Raw genomic sequence first — 19,192 nt, 5'->3', positions numbered from 1 at the left:
CTGATATCACATGGGATATTATATGGGATTTATATCTACTATTTGCTTATAGTCTATCTTCCCTAACAAGATGGTAAGTTCAAAGAGGGAAAGAGCTTTGTTTTGTTTATTCCTATACAGTACTTAAAACAGTGGCACAGAGTTAGTGCCCAACATATTGTTAAATGAATATTGAGAAAAACATCAGAGACACTGGATATAGAAGACTGCCAAAGTTTACAGTGCAAAACAGTCCTATCTCAGTGGAAGAATTAAAGATTCTAAAAACATCTTTGGTACAGTTTTTGCCCTTTCCAGGCCTACAGAGGCTGATGAAGAGTAATGTTGTAGCTGGGCCCTTGAGTAGATGAAAGGGTCTACTATGAAGAAATCAAATCCATTCTGTGCAGCTATTAATGATGATGGCGACCTGGATTTGCTATAAGGAAGTGTGTTAATGATACACTATTAACTCAAAAGAGCAAATTTTAGAACTTTATGTAGAGTTAAATTCCATTTGCATATTTTTAAAGCTATGTATATAGATGGCAAAAGGTACATTTTAAAACAACTTTCTGAAAGATTCACCAGAAACTAGTAACCAGTGACTACCTTTAAGGAGAGGAACTAGGGTTCAGACAGGAAAAGTGAGGGAGGCTTTAAGCTCAGTGGGCTTTGTTATACTATTCCCCCTACTCTTGCACAGGCTAGGGATTTTCCATTAAGAAGGTTGTTTTAAAAATATGTCTGGGGCTAGGCACTGTGCCTCACACCTGTAATCCTAACACTTTGGGAGGCTAAAGCAGGAGGATCATTTAAGCCCAGAAGTTCAAGGCTTCAGTGAGCTAACGATTGCACCACTGCACTCCAAACTCAGTGACAGAGATCCTGTCTCTTGAAAAAAATAATAAATTAAAAATTTTAAAATAAGGGCAGGGCAGTGGCTCACGCCTGTAATCTAAGCACTTTGGGAGGCCGAGGTGGGTGGATCACCTGAGGTCAGGAGTTCGAGATCACCCCGCCAACATGATGAAACCCCGTCTCTACTAAAAATATAAAAATTAGCCAGGCATGCTGGCAGGTGGCTGTAATCTCAGCTACTCAGGAGGCTAAGGTGGGAGAATTGCTTGAACCTGGGAGGCGGAGGTTGTAGTGAGCCGAGATGGCGCCACTGCACTCCAGCCTGGGCAACAAGAGTGAAACTCAGTCTCAATAAACAAACAAACAAATAAGTAAATAAATATAAATAAATCTGGCTGCAGAGTGGAGGATGGCGATGGGAGAAGGTCACACTGGAAGGCAAAAAGAGAAGCAAGGCTAATGCTGAAGTCTCTTAAGAAATACAGCCCTTTGGGCCAGGGTTAATATTCGTTTTCTGCATGTGATAAGATTTCACGTGATTGTAATTTATTTCAATAAATTAATTTATTTATTTGTGAGAAGGTCCTACTGTTCAGGCAGGTCATGAACTCCTGGGCTCCAGCAATCCTTCAACCTCAGCCTCTGAGTATCTGGGATTACAGGAACAGGCCACCATGCCCAGCTCTATATTCATTTTTATTTATCTGAATAATCTCATTTTTCCACAATGATCATGTGTAACTTGAATAATTTTTTAAGTTCATAGTCAATTTCACACTGCTTCAGTGAGTTAGGATTGGAGATACCCAAAAAGTTTCAAAACAGCTTGCTTAGTCTGTACAACTGCAAAGTAAACTCAGTGCGAAATAAAACCCATCACCTTCTAAGTTTGAAATTTAGCATCTTAATAAAATTAATGCCTTTTTTTTTTTGAGATGGAGTCTTGTTCTGTCACCAGAACTGGAGTACAGTGACGCGATCTTGGCTGACTGCAATCTCCACCTCTCAGGTTCAAGCAATTCTCCTGCCTCAGCCTCCCGAGTAGCTGGGATTACAAGTAAGCAACACCACACTCAGCCAATTTTTGTATTTTTTTAGTAGAGACGGGGTTTTACCACGTTGGCCAGGATGGTCTCAATCTTATGCCCTCGTGATACGCCTGTCTCGGCCTCCCAAAGGGCTGGGATTACAGGTGTGAGCCATCGAGCCCAGACAAATTAACACAATTCTTTTGCCTCAGAGTGCTGCAAGCAGGCAGACCACCCAATTAGGAACTGGGGACACAGAAACCTGGCTTGATCCTGACCAGCAATGTGATCTTGGAAAGATCCTTCCCAATGTCTGAGCTTTGTTGTCATCTTTCATTTCACTACCATAACTAATTATTCATTTATATAGTAATTACTGAGTGTCTCCTATGGTCCAGGGACTTTTCAAGACACTGGTAATATAAAAGTAAACTAGGGGCCAGGTGTGGTGGCTCACACCTGTAGTTCCAGCACTTTGAGAAGCCCAGGCGGGCAGATCACGAGGTCAGGAGTTCCAGACCAGCCTGGCCAACATGGTGAAACTCCATCTCTCCTAAAAATACAAAATAAGCCAGGCATAGTGGCACACACCTGTAATCCCAGCTACTCGGGAGCCTAAGGCAGAAGAACTGCTTGAACCCAGTAGGCAGAGGTTGCAGTGAGCCAAGATCGCACCACTGCACTCCAGCCTGGGAGACAGAGCGAGACTATGTCTCAATAAAAAATTTAAACAAATTTTTTTAAAGTAAACTAGGCTAGATACAGTAGCTCATACCTGTAATCCCAGCACTTTGGGAAGTTGAGGCGGGCGGATTGCTCTGAGGTCAGGAATTCAAGACCAGCCTGGCCAACATGGTGAAACCCCATCTCTACTAAAAATAAAAATTTGCCAAGTGCTGTGGTGCATTCCCAGCTACTCGAGAGGCTGAGGCATGAGAATCACTTGAACCTGGGAGACAGAGGTTGCATTGAGCCAAGACTGTGCCACTGCATTCCAGCCTGGGTGACAGAGGAAGACTCTGTCTCGTTAAAAGAAAAAAAAAGTAAACTAACCAGGATTTATGAACTAAACAAGAGCTTACATTCTAATGAGAGACAAGGCCAATGAACAAAATAGGTAAATTCTACAAACCATTCACAAGTGGTAAAAACTATAGAGAAAACTAAAGCAGAAACACATAGGTAGGGGGAGAAAGATGAATTTTTTTCTAAGTGTCAGAAAAAGCCCACCTCGAGAGCAACATTTGAGAAATAAATTTGTAAATGAGAAAATACCGACTTCCTAAGGTTGTTACAAGCCTTAACACAGAATGGGCCTCACCTGAAAGCTTGTTAGAAGTGCAGAATCTCAGATCCGATCTCAGACCTACAGAATCAGAATCTGTATTTTAACAAGGTCCCCAGGTGATTTGTAAGTACAGCAACGTCTGAGAAGCATTCATTAAAAGGAGTAAATATTTGTGTCTGAACCAGGGCTGGCATAAAATAGGCACTCAATAAATTCAACAATTCTTAGTTTTCTTTCTCGTTAACATAACCCTTATATTTTTCTAGTTTTAAGAATAAGTAGCCAAGCACGGTAGCTCATGCCTGTAATCCCAGCACTTTGGGAGGCTGAGGAGATAGGATTGCTTGAGGCTGGGAGTTTGAGACCAGCTTGGAGAGACAACATAGTGAGACACCATCTGTACAAAAAAAAAAAAAAACTTAAAGATAGCATTGAGAGTCTCTTCAATTAATTATGAATAATAAGCATATTCTGCCATTTACTTCCTTGTGGATCTAGCAGAAAATCTGAAAACAAAGCCAAGCTGCAGACAGAAGACAAATTCACATGCAGACACATTAAAAATCCTTACTACCTGGCATTAACGTCTCTCACTGGTGGCCAAATTTCAGTCTAATCTTTTGTAATGTTTTTCACCACCCACATATAAGAGAGACCGAGTGTGTTCCTTGACATTTGGAGATCAGGAAGTCCACCTTAAAAAGACGAGAGGACAAAATGTTGGGAAAATCCTCTGGTGATAAAGAGAAAGCAAAAATTGTTTAACGGCAGAAGAAAACATAGATAAATAATTCAAGTTGATGAAATATTGTTTTCGTTTACAAAAACAGCAACTTAAAATGAGACAACGTAAACCTGTATGACTTTTCATATAATTTGCCTTATATTATACATATGAAAAGTCTGCCTTGTCGCCCTTAGTAGTCTTCTCTTTCCTAGGTAAATAGCACAACATACTTCCTTACTGCCTTCCATCTTTTCTTCAACGCTTATGTAAATTTTAATTTCAAAAGCAATGGCACAATTGCGTGCTTCTAGCCCTAGTTACAGTATTAAATATATGGACAAGTGGACACCAGCAGGTTGCCACATTCATTGCAGTGTGCACAGTAAAGATAAAGGAGAAATTCCCCAATGAAAATGAGAATGACATAAATTACCAAACTACATTCAAAGCGTGCTCTAATGTTAGAGATTTCAAGTTCCTCTAAGAAATCCCAGGGGATTTCGACTTGAAGCAAAAGTGAACTTCTTCTGGGTGGTGGAAAAGTAAATTGTTAACTATTTACTTCGGGGCGTAGGGCGGTGCTGAGAAGGATCTCAAGCGAAAAGCCTCTGCACGTGACAGTGCAAGCCAATACCAGGAGGTCATGTCGCCAACGTCCCCTGGGCCTTTAAATCCAGAAAAACGCTAGGCAAGAGACCGGGGGCGACCCCCGCATTTTTCTAGCCCTCTCCCCGCCCCGGAAAGGCGGCTGTGGCGAAGATCCGGACGCGCCGCGCGAGGCACTCTGGGAGCGGAAGAAGGGGGCCTAGCGGGGGCTGGTGAACCGGAAGAAGAGAAGCTGGGCCTGAAGGCGCCGGGTAATCGCTAGAGCTGCAGGTGTTTGCGGGTAACAGGGAGCCAGGCCTGGCGGGCGTGTGTCGCGATGCCGGAGCTGGCGGTGCAGAAGGTGGTGGTCCACCCCCTGGTGCTGCTTAGTGTGGTGGATCATTTCAACCGGTGAGCGAGCGGCCTAGCGGGCCCAGCGGCGCAGTCCCTGCTGAGTCACCGGCACTCTGGGGATGGCGCGGCGGCCGCGGGCGACCCGGGGACGCAGAACGGGTGGCTGGTAGCCCTTACTTGTCCACGAGCCCGGACCAGCCTCGGCTCAAGATGCCGGAGTCATCCAGCCTTCCGCGCCTGCCCCAGCCGCCGCTACTTCTGGGCCTGAGCTTCCTGTTCGGTTTACCGATTTCGTTTTGCCGAAGTTCGTTTTACCGAAATCTGGATGATGCCGGGGATCTTGGGATGCGGCTAGCTTTAGTTGGCCCTGACCCCGTCCCCAGGGTCATACCTGTGTTTATTTTCGTTTGACCTAGTTGGTTTCACCGAAATGTGAATGATGCAAAGTAAATGATGCCTGGATGATGCCCAGGTGGGGCGGAGGGCGCTAGCTTCCTTTAGCCCTGACTCCTGCCCCCGATTATCTGTGTTTATCTTCCTTTGACCGAGTTGGTTTCACCGAAATGTGGATGATGCTGGAGTGAGGCGCAGGGGGTCTAGCTTCATTCGGCCCTGAATCACGCCCCAGGCTCCTATTTATGTTTATCCTCGTTTAAACAAGTTGATTTCACCGAAAATGTGAATGATGCAAAATGAATGATGTCTGGATGATGCCGGAGTTGGGCGGAGGGGGCTAGCTTCATGTGGCCCTGCCCCCTGCCCCCAGGCTCCTGTGTATGACCGAGTTCCTGTTATCTAAATCTGGATGATGCTCAGCACCCCGAAGGGCTTCCTGGATCAGCTGTGGTTTTAACCCATTAACATTGCTAAATGGGAATCTAATTAGACTCCATCTCAAAAATATATGTATATGTGTGCATATGTACATATAGATGAAGTTTCCGTTTTTATTTAAAACACGAGGCCGGGCATGGTGGCTCACGCCTGTAATCCCAGCACTTTGGGAGGCCGAGACAGGAGGATCGCTTGAGCCCAGGAGTTCGAAAAACTGCCGTGAGCCGAGATTGCGCCACTGCACTCCAGCTTGGGTGAGAGTGAGACCCTGTCTCCAAAAAAAGAGACACCAATTGGAGATTTGGACCTTAATGAAAAAGGTAAGGAAACATCTCAAAGGTCATCTCCTAAGCTCATTGTTTGAGGGTGTACATCCACCACCGCTTGCTTTGGAGCTGTTAATCCTGCTAGACCTGTTCCACGTGTTTCTAAGTTTTACAAGATTGTTAGTTGAACTGGCAAATGGAAAGACCCAGTTCAGAGCATCTGCTATAAAGCCATTATTGCAAAGCGTCCTTTCTCCTGCAATTGGCTCTGTGCAACTAATTCAGTGGGAGCCAAAAAAAAGGACCCTCAGCCTAGGATATGTTGGCTTTTCTACAGTAGAGTAATTACTGTCTTTCTCCCAGGGGATGCTAGGAACAGGCACCATTTCAGTTCTATTCAAGCACTGGTTAAGAGCACTAGCTTTCAGGCTGACCTGGTGGCACATACGTGTAATCTAGCACTTTTGAAGGCCGAGGTGGGTGGATTGCTTGAGCTCAGGAGTTCAAGACCAGCCTGGGCCACATGGTGAAACCCCTTCTCTACCAAAAAAAAAAAAAAAAATACAAAAATACAAAAATTAGCCAGGTGTGTTGGTATGTGCCTGTAGTCTCAGCTACTCAGGAGGCTGAGGTGGGAGGATCACTTGAATCAGAGAAGTAGAGGCTGCCATGAGCCAAAATCATGCCTGCCACTGGACTCCAGCCTGGGCAATAGAGTGAGACCCTGTCTCAAAAAAAGAAGAGCACTAGCTTCTTTGTCAAGCAAGTATAGGGTTTTTAAAAATACAAATGGATTTCTGTAGACCAAAACAAAAGCCCATGAGTATGGAGGTTTCCCTTGAAATTGGAAACTCAATTTCCCCCACCCCCTCAAAAAAATTAGAGGCACCAGAAATACAGAATCATTAACTTTGTTTGATTCAAACCCCAAACCTAAGAAGCATTTATAGATTTGCCAAGTATCTGTTAAGAAAAGTATTAGTTAAACCAGTGTGAAACTAGCAGCTGTTAAGAAAGTATAGTTAACAGTGGCTTTTGTCTTTCCTTAGCATGGAGTTGTGTTTCTGAGTCACGTTTGCTAGTGGTTAAAGAATACTTCTTGAATACGAATGAAATGAGAGTGTGTAAATGAAGCAGTTGTAACTCCTTAGGAGAAAATGACTGAGGAGGTTTGAAATGAAGATAAAAATTCTAAAGTAAAATCTTTATCATTCAGCCATTCTCTGTTTATTTATTCATTTATTTTGAGACAAGGTCTCCCTCTGTTGCCAAGGCTGGAGTGCAGTGGCATGATCTCGGCTCACTGTAGCTAGCCTGGAAGTCGACCTTCTGGGCTCAAAAAACCCCCCTACATCAGCCCCACAACCCCAAGTAGCTGAAACTACAAGCACACCCCCACCATGCCCAGCTGTTTTCTATGTTTTGTTGATGGGGTTTCACCATGTTCCCCATGCTACCCATGCTGGTCCCAAACTCCTGAGCTCAAGTGATCCGCCCACCTCAGCATCCCAAGGTGCTGGGATTACAGTCCTGAGCCACTGCCCCGGCCTACTCTAGCATCTTGACTCCAAAAAAGACTAAAGGGTGGGAAAAGTTTAAAGGAGAAAGGAAAGCTGCAAAGAAAAAGTGAAGTTAAATGTGGTAGCATAGCTTAAAATGTGCTTTCAAACACCAGCTAGTGCTCTTCTTTCAAACACCAAACATTTTTAGATCCTAGGACCTGAGAAGTTTTCATTTTCTTCATTTTAAATTTCTGTGAAGTTTGAAATTTTCCCAAGCATGTATTACTTAGCAGTCAGTGTTAAGTAAAAACTACCAGTGTGTGTCAGTACCAAGTTTATTATCCCTTATAGTTAATATCAACCTAACCAGATTACATTGCTTTAGGGAGATTGAGTTCCCAGGTAAACTAAATTGTATCTGTGCCATTGATATTTCCCATTGAGTATCTTATTGTTGGGTCCATGTTCCTGCGTGAGCCTATTCACTCTGACCATCTGTTTTCTCCTTCAGAATTGGCAAGGTTGGAAACCAGAAGCGTGTTGTTGGTGTGCTTTTGGGATCATGGCAGAAGAAAGTACTGGATGTATCGAACAGTTTTGCAGGTAAAAGACAAATTTTGTGTTTCTCTGAGCATGATTAAAATGTCAATTAACATTTTAAAAAAATAAGCCCTTTTACCACTTTTGACTACAACCCAGAGATTGTCTCGGAATTGCTGAAATATAGAAAAGAGAACCTAAAGACTGCACCCTATGCCAAACAGTAAATATTTTACATTGCAGGCCATGTGGTCTCCACTGCACCTGCTGCTCTCTGCCAAGAGCTGCCATAGACAACGTGTAAACAAATGAGAGTAGCACTATTCCAGCAAACCTCTATAAAAACAGGCAGCTGGCACAGTTTGTCAACCCCTGCACTGAACTGTTTAACCATGCTTCTTATAGGTGGAGTAAGGGGAGGGATCGGGAACTTTACCCTTTTATGTGAATCCTTACAAGAATGTATCCATGTATTACTTTTATGATTAAAGCAACAACAATAAAGAAGAACTTGCTGGATGACTTTGGACTAGAGGTCACTAACTCCAGTGTCTAAAACGACCAGCTAATAATGTCATTTGTCAAATGGAAATTTCAGGAATCTACTGGGCTTGTAGAAAACTGAAAAGCATGTGTCTTTTATAAAGGGGGCAGCCCCTAACTGGCTGTAGCTGGTAATTGCCAGGTATTCCCGTTTTTTGTTTGTTTGTTTTTTTGAGATAGAGTCTCACTCTGTTGCCCAGGCTGGAGTGCAGTGGTGCGATCTCGGCTCACTGCAACCTCCGCCTCCTGGGTTCAAGCAGTTCTCCTGCCTCAGCCTCTCAGGTAGCTGGGACTACAGGCACTCGCCACCACACCCAACTAATTTTTGTATTTTTAGTAGAGATGGGGTTTCACCATATTGGCCAGGCTCGTGTCAAACTCCTGACCTTGTGATCCGCCTGCCTCAGCCTCCCAAAGTGCTGGGATTACAGGCATGAACCACCACACCCAACTGGTATTCCAGTTTTTTAAGAGAAGCTGGGAGTCTGAATTTTTATATGAATTCTCTCTGTTTTTGAGGGCAGCTCAAAAAAAAATTTAATACTGTGTTGGGCAAGCGAAACATGTAAGTGAATCAGATCTCGCCTAGGGGTCTTTACTTGTGACCTGTGTTCTAGGTTTCTATCTAGCACCCTAAACTAACGTTTTTTTCCTCTATAGTTCCTTTTGATGAAGATGACAAAGACGATTCTGTGTGGTTTTTAGACCATGATTATTTGGAAAACATGTATGGAATGTTTAAGAAAGTCAATGGTATGTCTTGATGTTCTAAGGTGTTCTAGCATAGAATTCATCTGTGTGTATGGGGGTCTTTTCTTCTCTTTCTTTAACATCAAGTGCCCTTTTACTTAGCTAGACTTAAGTGAGACTAGAGATAGTAGAGGAATAAGGTAGAATAAATGAAAAACTAGAGTAGCAATTTAAGGACAAATAGACCACCTGGGTTTGGGTAAGAGGGGAAATAACCCTCTCATTGCAGCAGAAAAGTCAAGAACCGTCCAGTAAAATCAGTCTTCCATTAGAGCTTTAGTACCACCAGGGTAAATATGACTGGAATTTTCAAAGAGGTAAAGGACATAACTATTGATGTTCTCATCCTCTTTGAGGGAGTTGTATAAGTCTTTATGAAATAGTTAAAGCCCACTAATTTTTTTCCTTCCTAGCCAGAGAAAGAATAGTTGGCTGGTACCACACGGGCCCGAAACTACACAAGAATGACATTGCCATCAACGAACTCATGAAAAGATACTGTCCTAATTCCGTAAGTGCTATTTTTGAAATTCTTGAATGATGTTTTTGCCAGCCAGCTCAAGTAAGAGCATCCTGGGAAGAATTTCAGTAGCAAACCTACTTACTGCTTTTTCTCCATAAACTTCTGTTAATTTGTAGTGTTCTGTGAAGTATACTACAACCTAATATATTTGATAAATAACAGTTTACACCTGCTAAGTACCAGGTGTAGGAGTTATCTCATGTAATCCTCTCAGTAACTGTATATCCTCTTTGCAAATGAGAAAACAGGTTCAGCATGGTTGGCAAGATCTGGTAGTGGTGGGACCAGGATTGACATTTTGCCTGTATTGACCCTAATGCCCTTGTACTAGGCACTGTACTGCCCGCCAGCTTGTTAATGAAGGGAATCAAAAAGCAGAAAAATGATGAGATTGTTTGAGCTATAAATGCATTTTTGCTGAAAATCCTGATTCGTTTCTAATTGAATCCAAGAAATAGCTTTAGTAATCATGAGAAGAATGACTGAAATTATCCCTTTTGTGCTAGGCCTGAGATGATTTGCTAAGAAGTGTTTCTCTGCCAGGTATTGGTCATTATTGACGTGAAGCCAAAGGACCTGGGGCTGCCCACAGAAGCATACATTTCAGTGGAAGAAGTCCATGATGTAAGTCATCTTTCTAGGAACCTGGGAGGTTAGACTTGCTCCTTATTGGGTGAATGGCTTTTTTTCCATTTTCAGGTCAACAAATCCTTTGTCTCTATAACAAAAGAAGGTAGTTAAGTTTTTTCCCTTTGAATTTTTTAATCACCATATTTTGGAAACAGAGAGGAACATAGAAATCTGAATTCCCAGCCAAGCACAGTGGCTCACCCAGTGCTCTGAGAGGCCAAGGTGGGAGGATTGCTTGAGTGTAAGAGTTCAAGACCAGCCTGGGCAACGTCGCAAGACCCTTACAAAAATAAAAACATTAGCCAGGCATGATGGTCCATGCTTGTACTCCTAGCTACTCAGGAGGCTGAGACAGGCACCCAGGAGTTCAAGGTTACAGTGAGCTATGCTGATGCCACTGCATTCCAACCTGTGCGGCAGAGTGAGACCCTGTCCCCCCAAAAAAAACAAAAGAGAAATCCAAATTCCTCTTTTACAAATGAAAAGTTTAAGGGATAAATTACGGTCTGCTTTTGAATTTCATATGCAGTATTTTTCCTTACATTCAGTTTTAAGACTTGGAAAAGGGTATTTTAGGATAGCTCTCTGCAAATGTTCCTTGCATCAAGTTCTGTCTTCCTGGAGCTTTTCTCTTTACCTGGCCACCAGAGAGCTTGGATCCAAATGTAGCGCCTAGTTGCAGTAGGGCTTTCGTCCCTGGTTTTGACCCAGTTGTTTTAGTTTTTTTCTCCTGCCTCTTTAGAAAAGGAATCGTGGTTGCTCATACACACAAACTAACGAAGCCACATATTTTTTTTAGTAGAGGATAAAGGGGACATACGGATCATGTTACAAGATGAAACTCAAGAGGAATTCATGCCTGTTGTAAAGGTTACCAAGAAATTCCACAAGACTGTTAAAGGTTCTAACCATCCTGGCATCCAAAGCAAAGATGAGAATGCCCCTTGCAGGATTAACACTATCTTAAGTAAAATAATCACAGCTAACTTTCACAGCACTTTATATGAGTTGAGTGACTCACTCAAGGTCTTGCAGCTCCCGTTTTACATACATGGGGGAGCCAAACTTTGAACCCACACAGCCTGGCTGGGGAGCCTGTGCTCTTACTACTATGTCCTGCCTTGCAGACATTTTACAGCCTTTTTACAGGAGACATAAAGCCTCTTCTGGCACAAGGGCTGAGAAAAGTATCTTCTGACTCCCATCAGGAAGTCACTGGGTGACCACCATGGACTGCGTCCCCAGTGGATCCTCTGATTAATTCATACCTCCAGAAAGTCGGCTGTTCTGATTGCATTGTTTTTGGCACTCTGGAATCACTTGATCCAAGAGACATAAAAGGGCTAAAAGTTATATTTTCTGGCATGAGCTTGCTTATATTGTCCATTCTAAAAAGAACTCTATAGATTTTTTTTTTTTTTTTGGGAGACAGAGTCTGTTGCTCAAGCTGGAGTGCAGTGGCATGATCTTGGCTCACTGCAACCTCTACCTCCTAATTCCTCAACCTCCAGAGTAGGTGGGATTACAGGCACCCACCACCACATCTGGCTAGTTTTTGTATTTTTAGTAGAGATGGGGTTTCGCCATGTTGCCTAGGCTGGTCTCGAACTCTCGGCATACCAAAGTCCTGAGATTAGTTCAGGCATGAGCCACCGCACCCAGCCAGAACTATACACTTTTTTTTTTTTTTTGAGATGCAGTCTTGCTCTGTCGCCCAGGCTGGAGTGCAGTGGCACGATCTCGGCTCACTGCAACCTCTACCTCCTAAGGTCAAGTGATTCTCATTCCTCAACCTCCAGAGTAGCTGGCATTATAGGCACCCACCACCACACCTGGCTAGTTTTTATATTTTTAGTAGAGATGGGGTTTCGCCATGTTGCCCAGACTGGTCTCGAACTCTCGGCATATTAAAGTTCTGAGATTAGTTCAGGCATGAGCCACTGCATCCAGCCAGAACTACACATTTTTTTTTTTTTTTTTTTTGAGATGGAGTCTTGCTCTGTCGCCCAGGCTGGAGTGCAGTGGCACGATCTCGGCTCACTGCAACCTCTGCCTCCTGGGTTCAGGCAATTCTCCTGTCTCAGCTTCCCGAGTAGCTGGGATTACAGGCGCCCACCAACACGCCTGGCTAATTTTTGTATTTTTAGTAGAGACGGAGTTTCACCATATTGGTCAGGCTGGTCTCGAACTCCTGACCTCAGGTGATCCACCTGCCTCGGCCTCCCAAAGTGCTGGGATTACAGGCATGAGCCACTGCGCCCAGCTGAGAACTATATACTTTTAAGAACCAGCCTGAGACTTCCCTCTGTGTTCATCCTGAGGGAGGATCCAGATTTTTCTCAACATGCAGTCCCCCAGCAGACTGCATCACTGAGCAGCACCACAGTGATGGTAGCTTTGAAGCCTAAACTTTCAAAGCAAGCCATACCCACCCTTGCCATAGAAAATTCTCAGTCATGTACTCATTAAATGAGCTGAATTAAAGCAAAAAACTCAGGGTGCGAAAAGGAACACATCAGTTTGTTTGTGGAAAATAAAAAATTATAGTTAAGCTTCCTCCCCCAGGATGGAACTCCAACCTCAAAAACATTTGAACACGTCACCAGTGAAATTGGAGCAGAGGAAGCTGAGGAAGTTGGAGTTGAACACTTGTTACGGTGAGACCTTAGCACAGCATCAAAATCATTCGCTGCCCGAGAGGTCACATGGTGTAAGGAAGAGGTCTGTGTCGGGAGTACGGAGACCTGGGTTCTGGTCCTGGCCATCCACTAACAATTCTGCCATTCTGAGCAAATCACAGTCCCTTTCCAGGCCTTTGTTTTCTTGTGTGTAAATCATCAACTGTGAGATGTCTTGAGTTAGAATATATGACTGGAGAGCACACCTTACCTGGAAAGTGTAATGTTGACTGTGGCAGGAACAGAGCTGTGAAATACATGCAGGCCTCTACTCTCCACTAGATGTTCGTCTCAACGAATGTAGCCCATTCTCTAGAGAGAATCTTCCTCTTGGATGGCTTTCGTTCTAAAATCATGTATCTATATAAGCCTTATTTTAAAAAGGTCATAGTTTTAATCAGTCAGTGAGGTTCCTTCCAGGTCTAAAAATTACCGTCTCATTTAATATCTTCTCGATATTCTGAAGATGCGGGTAGAAAAAATACCATCTTTTGAGGAACAGGAAAGGTGAACTAGAGAGCTTCTGCCAGAGTTATTGGCAGATCTGAACTGTTGATCTAAAAACGATATTTTTTTTCTTAAGTGAAAATGGTTTTATTTTAGCTCTCTTTTATAATTATTTTTTGAAAAATGTCCTGTGATGAGAAAGATAAAATATGTGCCCCAAATGATAATGACATTAAGGGAATTGATAAATAAATGTTTACCAAATGGAGAAGTGACATTCTTCTTTAAAAACTTGCCACACCCAACAAAGCTAGGTATTTTCTTAGAATGTGAGAACTTGCGCAATAACGTGGTACCCTGATGCTTTTTCCTGCCCTTTCTAACTGTGGGTTATTACAGAGACATCAAAGACACAACAGTGGGCACTCTGTCCCAGCGGATCACAAACCAGGTCCATGGTTTGAAGGGACTGAACTCCAAGCTTCTGGATATCAGGAGCTACCTGGAAAAAGTTGCCACAGGAAAGCTGCCCATCAACCACCAGATCATCTACCAGCTGCAGGACGTCTTCAACCTGCTGCCAGACGTCAGCCTGCAGGAGTTTGTCAAAGCCTTTTACCTGAAGACCAACGACCAGATGGTGGTGGTGTACCTGGCCTCGCTGATCCGTTCCGTGGTTGCCCTGCACAACCTCATCAACAACAAGATTGCCAACCGGGATGCAGAGAAGAAAGAAGGGCAGGAGAAAGAAGAAAGCAAAAAGGATAGGAAAGAGGACAAGGAGAAAGATAAAGATAAGGAAAAGAGTGATGGAAAGAAAGAGGAGAAAAAGGAGAAAAAGTAAAACATGTATTAAATAACTTTTTTAATTTGTAAATTAAAATCTTACCAACTAAATCAGTGTGCTGCTGGAGGGTTCTTTTTCACTTTAAAAAGACTTGCCTGTTAGAAAGCTGTCCCAACAGGAGCTCTCTGCCTCCAGTCACTCTGGCTGTGGCACTCCGTGGAAGTGAACGGAGACTGATATCAAACCTGAACTGTGGCTTCAGCTCTGTGACTTGGGGATATGATAGTCAGTCAGCTCAGGCTTCAGCTCGTGTGAGAAACATGAAGAGAAGTCAACAACCAGTTCTGGTTCTCTTCATTGTTTTATCTCTAAAACCAGGAGTTGAATTTTCCCCATCTTGAAAGACTCTTGGGGTCTGTTTCTGGTATTTTACAAAATTATTAAATGGAATGCATGAATTCCATATGTTCTCTGCCTGGTCACACCTGGAGTGCTGGCCCTTCTGAACTCTTGACAATACCACACCATTTTGGACCCATAGCTCTGGCGTTCTCAGGGGTTGGGATTCAGCTCCTTATATTGTTTACCTTCAAAGACACAATTAAATGGCTTGATTGATTTTTAAGTCTGTGTTCTAGTCATTTTTGACTTTGGGAATAGTGATCCATTGTTTCCAGAAGCAGCCAAGACAGTCTTCGATTGGAGCTGCCTTAAGGAGTTCTCTTGGACTTTGTATAATTTATGAAAGAGAGCGTCTCATTCCCCTAAATGGAAACGCAGTCTGCTGTAATGAGAAAAGTTCTCTGAGCCCAGAAGACCCAGGTTCTCATTCGTGCCTCAGATCCCTCATTCCTGAGGTGTGGTAGGTTGCAGTCAGTTGTCTCTGAAGTCCCCAGAACAGTGTTTCAAAAGGGACACATTTCATTGGCCACTGTAGCAGTTGTAAGTACCTCAGACCACAGGTCAGCGGGCATGGTATTAAGAATGGAACGTTTCCCCCAAGATAAGTGCACAGGACTCCTAGAGGAACATTCAATAAGGCATTAAATCGTTTGGCACATAGTAGTCACAGGTACTAAACTTCCTGTCTTGAACAGGTAGAACCTCTCAAATGCACTACGTTGATTATTTATGTTGAGAGATTTCAGAGTACAATAACATAGTGCAAAAACTCAGTTGCATCTCATAAACCACTTCATGAGGTTATAATGCCTTAAGTAATCAGAACCATTAGGTTTTGTTTTTTGTTGAGACAGAGTTTTGCTCTTGTTGCCCAGGCTGGAGTGCAATGGTGGTGCAATCTCAGCTCACCGCAACCTCTGCCTCCCGGGTTCAAGGGATTCTCCTGCCTCAGCCTCCCAAGTAGCTGGGATTACAGGCATATACAACCACACCCGGCTAATTTTTTGTATTTTTAGTAGAGACGGGGTTTCGTCAGGCTGGTCTCGAACTCCCAACCTCAGGTGATCCACTTGCCTCAGCCTCCCAAAATAGAAGCATCAATTTTACATAGACCTGCCAAAGAGCTAGTTAGTGGAAATTTGGGAATGGATACAGCTTGAATATCCCTTATCTGACATGCTTGGAACCAGAAGTGTTAAGGATTTGGGAAACTTTTGTTTTTTATATTTGCATTATACTTAACTGGGCATATCCAATCTGAAATGTTTCAATGAACATTTCCTTTGAACACCATGTAAGTGCTCAAAAAGTTTCAGATTTTGGAGCATTTCAAATTTTTGGATTAGGTGCACTCAACCCGTAGCAGAATGTAAAATGGCTCTTATTTAGCATAAATAAAGGTATTTGTGGTCAAGGGTCATTTAAGAGTTCATCAAGATTCTGAGATAAAAAGGCATGGCAAAGTGAAAACAGAACAAAACAGACATTCCTGTTTCAGAAGCCAAAAGTCAGATGATTGTATCTAATTGAATAAAAGAAACTTGAGGTGTATCGCAAACTACGGGAGCATTGAAGAAGTTTTTCAGATTTGGGTGCCATGTTTGGAACACACTGATATGACAGGTACCCTGGACCACAAATTCTCTAGGAAATGGGCAAAAGCAAGACCCAGGCGTGGGGGAAGAGACAGGTGCCATGGTGCTGGAACTTTAAGCAGGGGAACGTGGAGTCATCCTAAGGAACAGGCCCTGTATTTAAGGCTGAGGGGCAAGTGCACACCTGAATTGACACCACATGGGATTTAGGTTGGCCTTTAAAAGTATAATACAGGGTTAGGCGCAGTGACTTGTGCCTGTAATCCTAACACTGGGAGGCTGTGGCAGGAGGATCACATGAGCCCAGAAGTAAGAGACCAGCCTGGACAACATAGTAAGACCCATCTCTACAAAAAAGTTTAAAATTACCTCGTTGTAGTGGATTGTGCCTTAGTCCTAGCTACTCAAGAGGCTGAGGTAGAAGGATCACTGGAGCCAGGAGCTCAAGGCTGCAGTGAGCTGTGATCACACCCCGCTGCACTCCAGCCTGGGCAACAGAGCAAAATCCTGTCTCTCTAAAAAAAAAAAAAAAAAAAAGTATCATTTGGCTTTAAAAGACTTTCCCAGGGTCCAGTGAACTAGCACAATGCCACAGGCTTTTAAGTTGGACAGTATGATGAATTGAAATGTTTACTGAGCATCTAAGAACATGGGAATCCCCAGGCCTTCTTGTTTTTAATAGTTTGGCCCACACACAGACAAAACCGCCATATACCTTCCTAACAGGAATCTTCCATTCCTACTTATGAAGAAAATAGGCCTGTAGCCTGTGGAGTCACTTAGGTACATTTTCTAAGGCCAAATTGTTGCCATCACGTAGAAGAGGGGGAGCCCAGTAGTCTACCGATAGCAGCACTGTGAGCAGCCTTGCTCATACAAATAGCAGCTGACTTGAATGCAAAACCCAGGGCCCACCCTTAAAATAAAGCCTTACATGTGTATAGTCTGGCAGTCTGGAGATGAGACTTCTAAACAGCTTTTGCTGGTTTTGGAAACACCAAAAACGTATTCTGGAAAAAGGGTGATCCCCGAGCCTGGATCTCATCTCCATAGCTGCAGCATCAGCTTCCCTTCCATTTCACCGCAGTTTCAGAATAACAAGCAGATTTCAGGCTGCTCCTGTGACGCACATTACAGAGGATGGCGTTTACTCCTGAATTATGGTTTTCTGTTTGAAAACACAATGTGGGTTATAGACGGGGGATAAATGTGGAGAGGGTCCTGATGTCAAGGGGAAGATTCTACCAAAACTAGAGCACTTTAATGCCAGAAGTGGGCAGGGCGTGGTGCGGCACACCTATAATCCCAGCAATCTGGGAGGTCGAGGTGGGTGGATTACTTGAGGTCAGGAGTTTGAGACCAGCCTGGCCAACATGGTGAAACCTCATCTCTACTAAAATTACAAAAATTAGCTGGGCGTGGTGGTGGGTACCTGTAATGCCAGCTACTCAGGAGGCTGAGGCAGGAGAATCGCTTGAACCGGGGATGCAGAGACTGCAGTGAGCCAAGATGGTGCCACTGCCAGCCTGGGTGACAGAGTGAGACTCTGTCTCAAAAAAACAGAAAAAAAAAAAAATGCCAGAGGCAAATGAAGGACGACCACAGGTTAAAATGAAGACAAGCTGAAACAATGCAAACTTTTTTATATTAGATATTTGACTTAAAAATATCTCAATAGTTTTCTCAAAAAAATAAAAATAGAAAAGAAAGCAGGAAATAGCCCTCAACTTATAGAAAAGAATGAAATCTCCCATTCACTGGGAAGTTATGAAAAGGCTTTTTCTTCTATGATTTTCCTACCAAAATATCTATAAAGCAGAATAAAACTTGAGAATGAGTTAGGATTGTTTATTAGACTATAACATGCTAACCAAACGACTTTCATCTGCCCTGTCCGGGAAAATGGGGTGGATACAGGACATGTGGGAAGGCAGAGAAACATTTGATTTATATGGCCTACAAGAGAAAATATTTACAGCTTCCCTGACCAAATGTATTGCACATTATTACACATAATATAGACAAGTGCCTGGGCACATTCCTATGCCTTTCAACTCTTGGCATTACCGATTTTTGCCTGCGAGCAATGCAAAATTGAGATCTTTTTTTAAAAAGTAAAGCCTGTTTTTTGGCCGGGCGCGGTGGCTCATGCCTGCAATCTCAGCACTTTGGGAGGCTGAGATGGGCAGATCATAAGGTCAGGAGTTCAAGACCAGCCTGGCCAACATGGTGAAATCCCGTCTCTACTAAAAATACAAAAATTACCCTGGTGTGGTGGTGTACACTTGTAATCCCAGCCACTCAGGAGGCTGCGGCAGGAGAATCACTTGAACCCAGGAGGTGGAGGTTGCAGTGAGCCAAGATCACGCCACTGCACTCCAGCCTGCGTGACAGAGCAAGACTACGCCTCAGAAAAAAAAAAAAAGTAAAGCCTGTTTTCAATGGGGAAGTAGGTAAGAATTGACTCAGTATGGACATGGAGGTGAGGAAAGAAAATATGCAAAAAGAAAGGAAGAAGAAACTGGAAGTCCTGTATCTTGTGCCCAGATCAAGAGGAATCTTTTGCTAATCCTTGGTCTTTGGAGCCAATCTGTCTTTCAACACTAGATGGAGTCATTGACTCATCTCATCTCCTGGCAAGAGAAAAACTGGATTCCCAGTTCGGCATAGATTTGGGAATCTCCCCCCGTTACTTCCTGCCATTTCTGCTTTTGGCTGAAGCCATCCAGGCAAAATTTTGAAGGAATTTGAAGAGCATATGGATGCAAAAAGACTGGGTCAAGCCTCCACCTCCTCCCTTACCGTACTCTTGCACACTGCGGCTGGGAAATGAATATACAAGCAGATGGTTCGTGCTTCAATTTTCCTCACTG

At 43.4% G+C, this 19,192-nt stretch overlaps 1 protein-coding gene and 1 long non-coding RNA gene across 3 annotated transcripts; one reads left to right on the top strand and one right to left on the bottom strand.

Annotated features, from left to right (window-relative positions):
- Positions 1–4,684: 4,684 nt before the first annotated feature.
- On the top strand, positions 4,685–14,947 carry PSMD7 (proteasome 26S subunit, non-ATPase 7). 2 transcript variants are annotated; one of them, XM_012437493.2, is made up of 7 exons: positions 4,685–4,879; positions 7,936–8,027; positions 9,168–9,260; positions 9,671–9,768; positions 10,324–10,404; positions 12,976–13,067; positions 13,935–14,947. In XM_012437493.2, the coding sequence occupies exons 1-7, from the start codon at positions 4,806–4,808 to the stop codon at positions 14,377–14,379; spliced, it is 975 nt and encodes a 324-aa protein (XP_012292916.1). In that variant the 5' UTR covers positions 4,685–4,805; the 3' UTR covers positions 14,380–14,947. The 2 variants fall into 2 exon arrangements, with proteins under 2 accessions (XP_012292916.1, XP_064239318.1); XM_064383248.1 differs by having other exon boundaries at positions 4,724–4,740.
- On the bottom strand, positions 13,961–18,422 carry LOC105706858 (uncharacterized). The gene is made up of 2 exons (XR_001104941.3): positions 17,254–18,422; positions 13,961–15,342 (listed from the first exon to the last, which is right to left on the bottom strand). It is a non-coding gene; the product is annotated as an uncharacterized LOC105706858 (long non-coding RNA).
- Positions 18,423–19,192: the final 770 nt, after the last annotated feature.

The sequence above is a fragment of the Aotus nancymaae genome, unplaced genomic scaffold (assembly GCF_030222135.1).
Source record: "Aotus nancymaae isolate 86718 unplaced genomic scaffold, 86718_ANA_hifiasm-v0.15.2.pri h1tg000030l, whole genome shotgun sequence".
Lineage (NCBI taxonomy): Eukaryota > Metazoa > Chordata > Mammalia > Primates > Aotidae > Aotus > Aotus nancymaae.
Note: the sequence above shows the minus strand (reverse complement) of the source record. Positions and strands in the feature narration are given on the sequence as shown.

Coding starts and splice junctions, on each gene's coding strand:
- PSMD7 (XM_012437493.2), top strand. CDS start 4,806: ATGCCGGAGCTGGCGGTGCAGAAGGTGGTGGTCCACCCCCTGGTGCTG. Junction 4,880..7,935: donor GTGGTGGATCATTTCAACCG/GTGAGCGAGCGG, acceptor TTTCTCCTTCAG/AATTGGCAAGGTTGGAAACC. Junction 13,068..13,934: donor GGAGTTGAACACTTGTTACG/GTGAGACCTTAG, acceptor GGGTTATTACAG/AGACATCAAAGACACAACAG.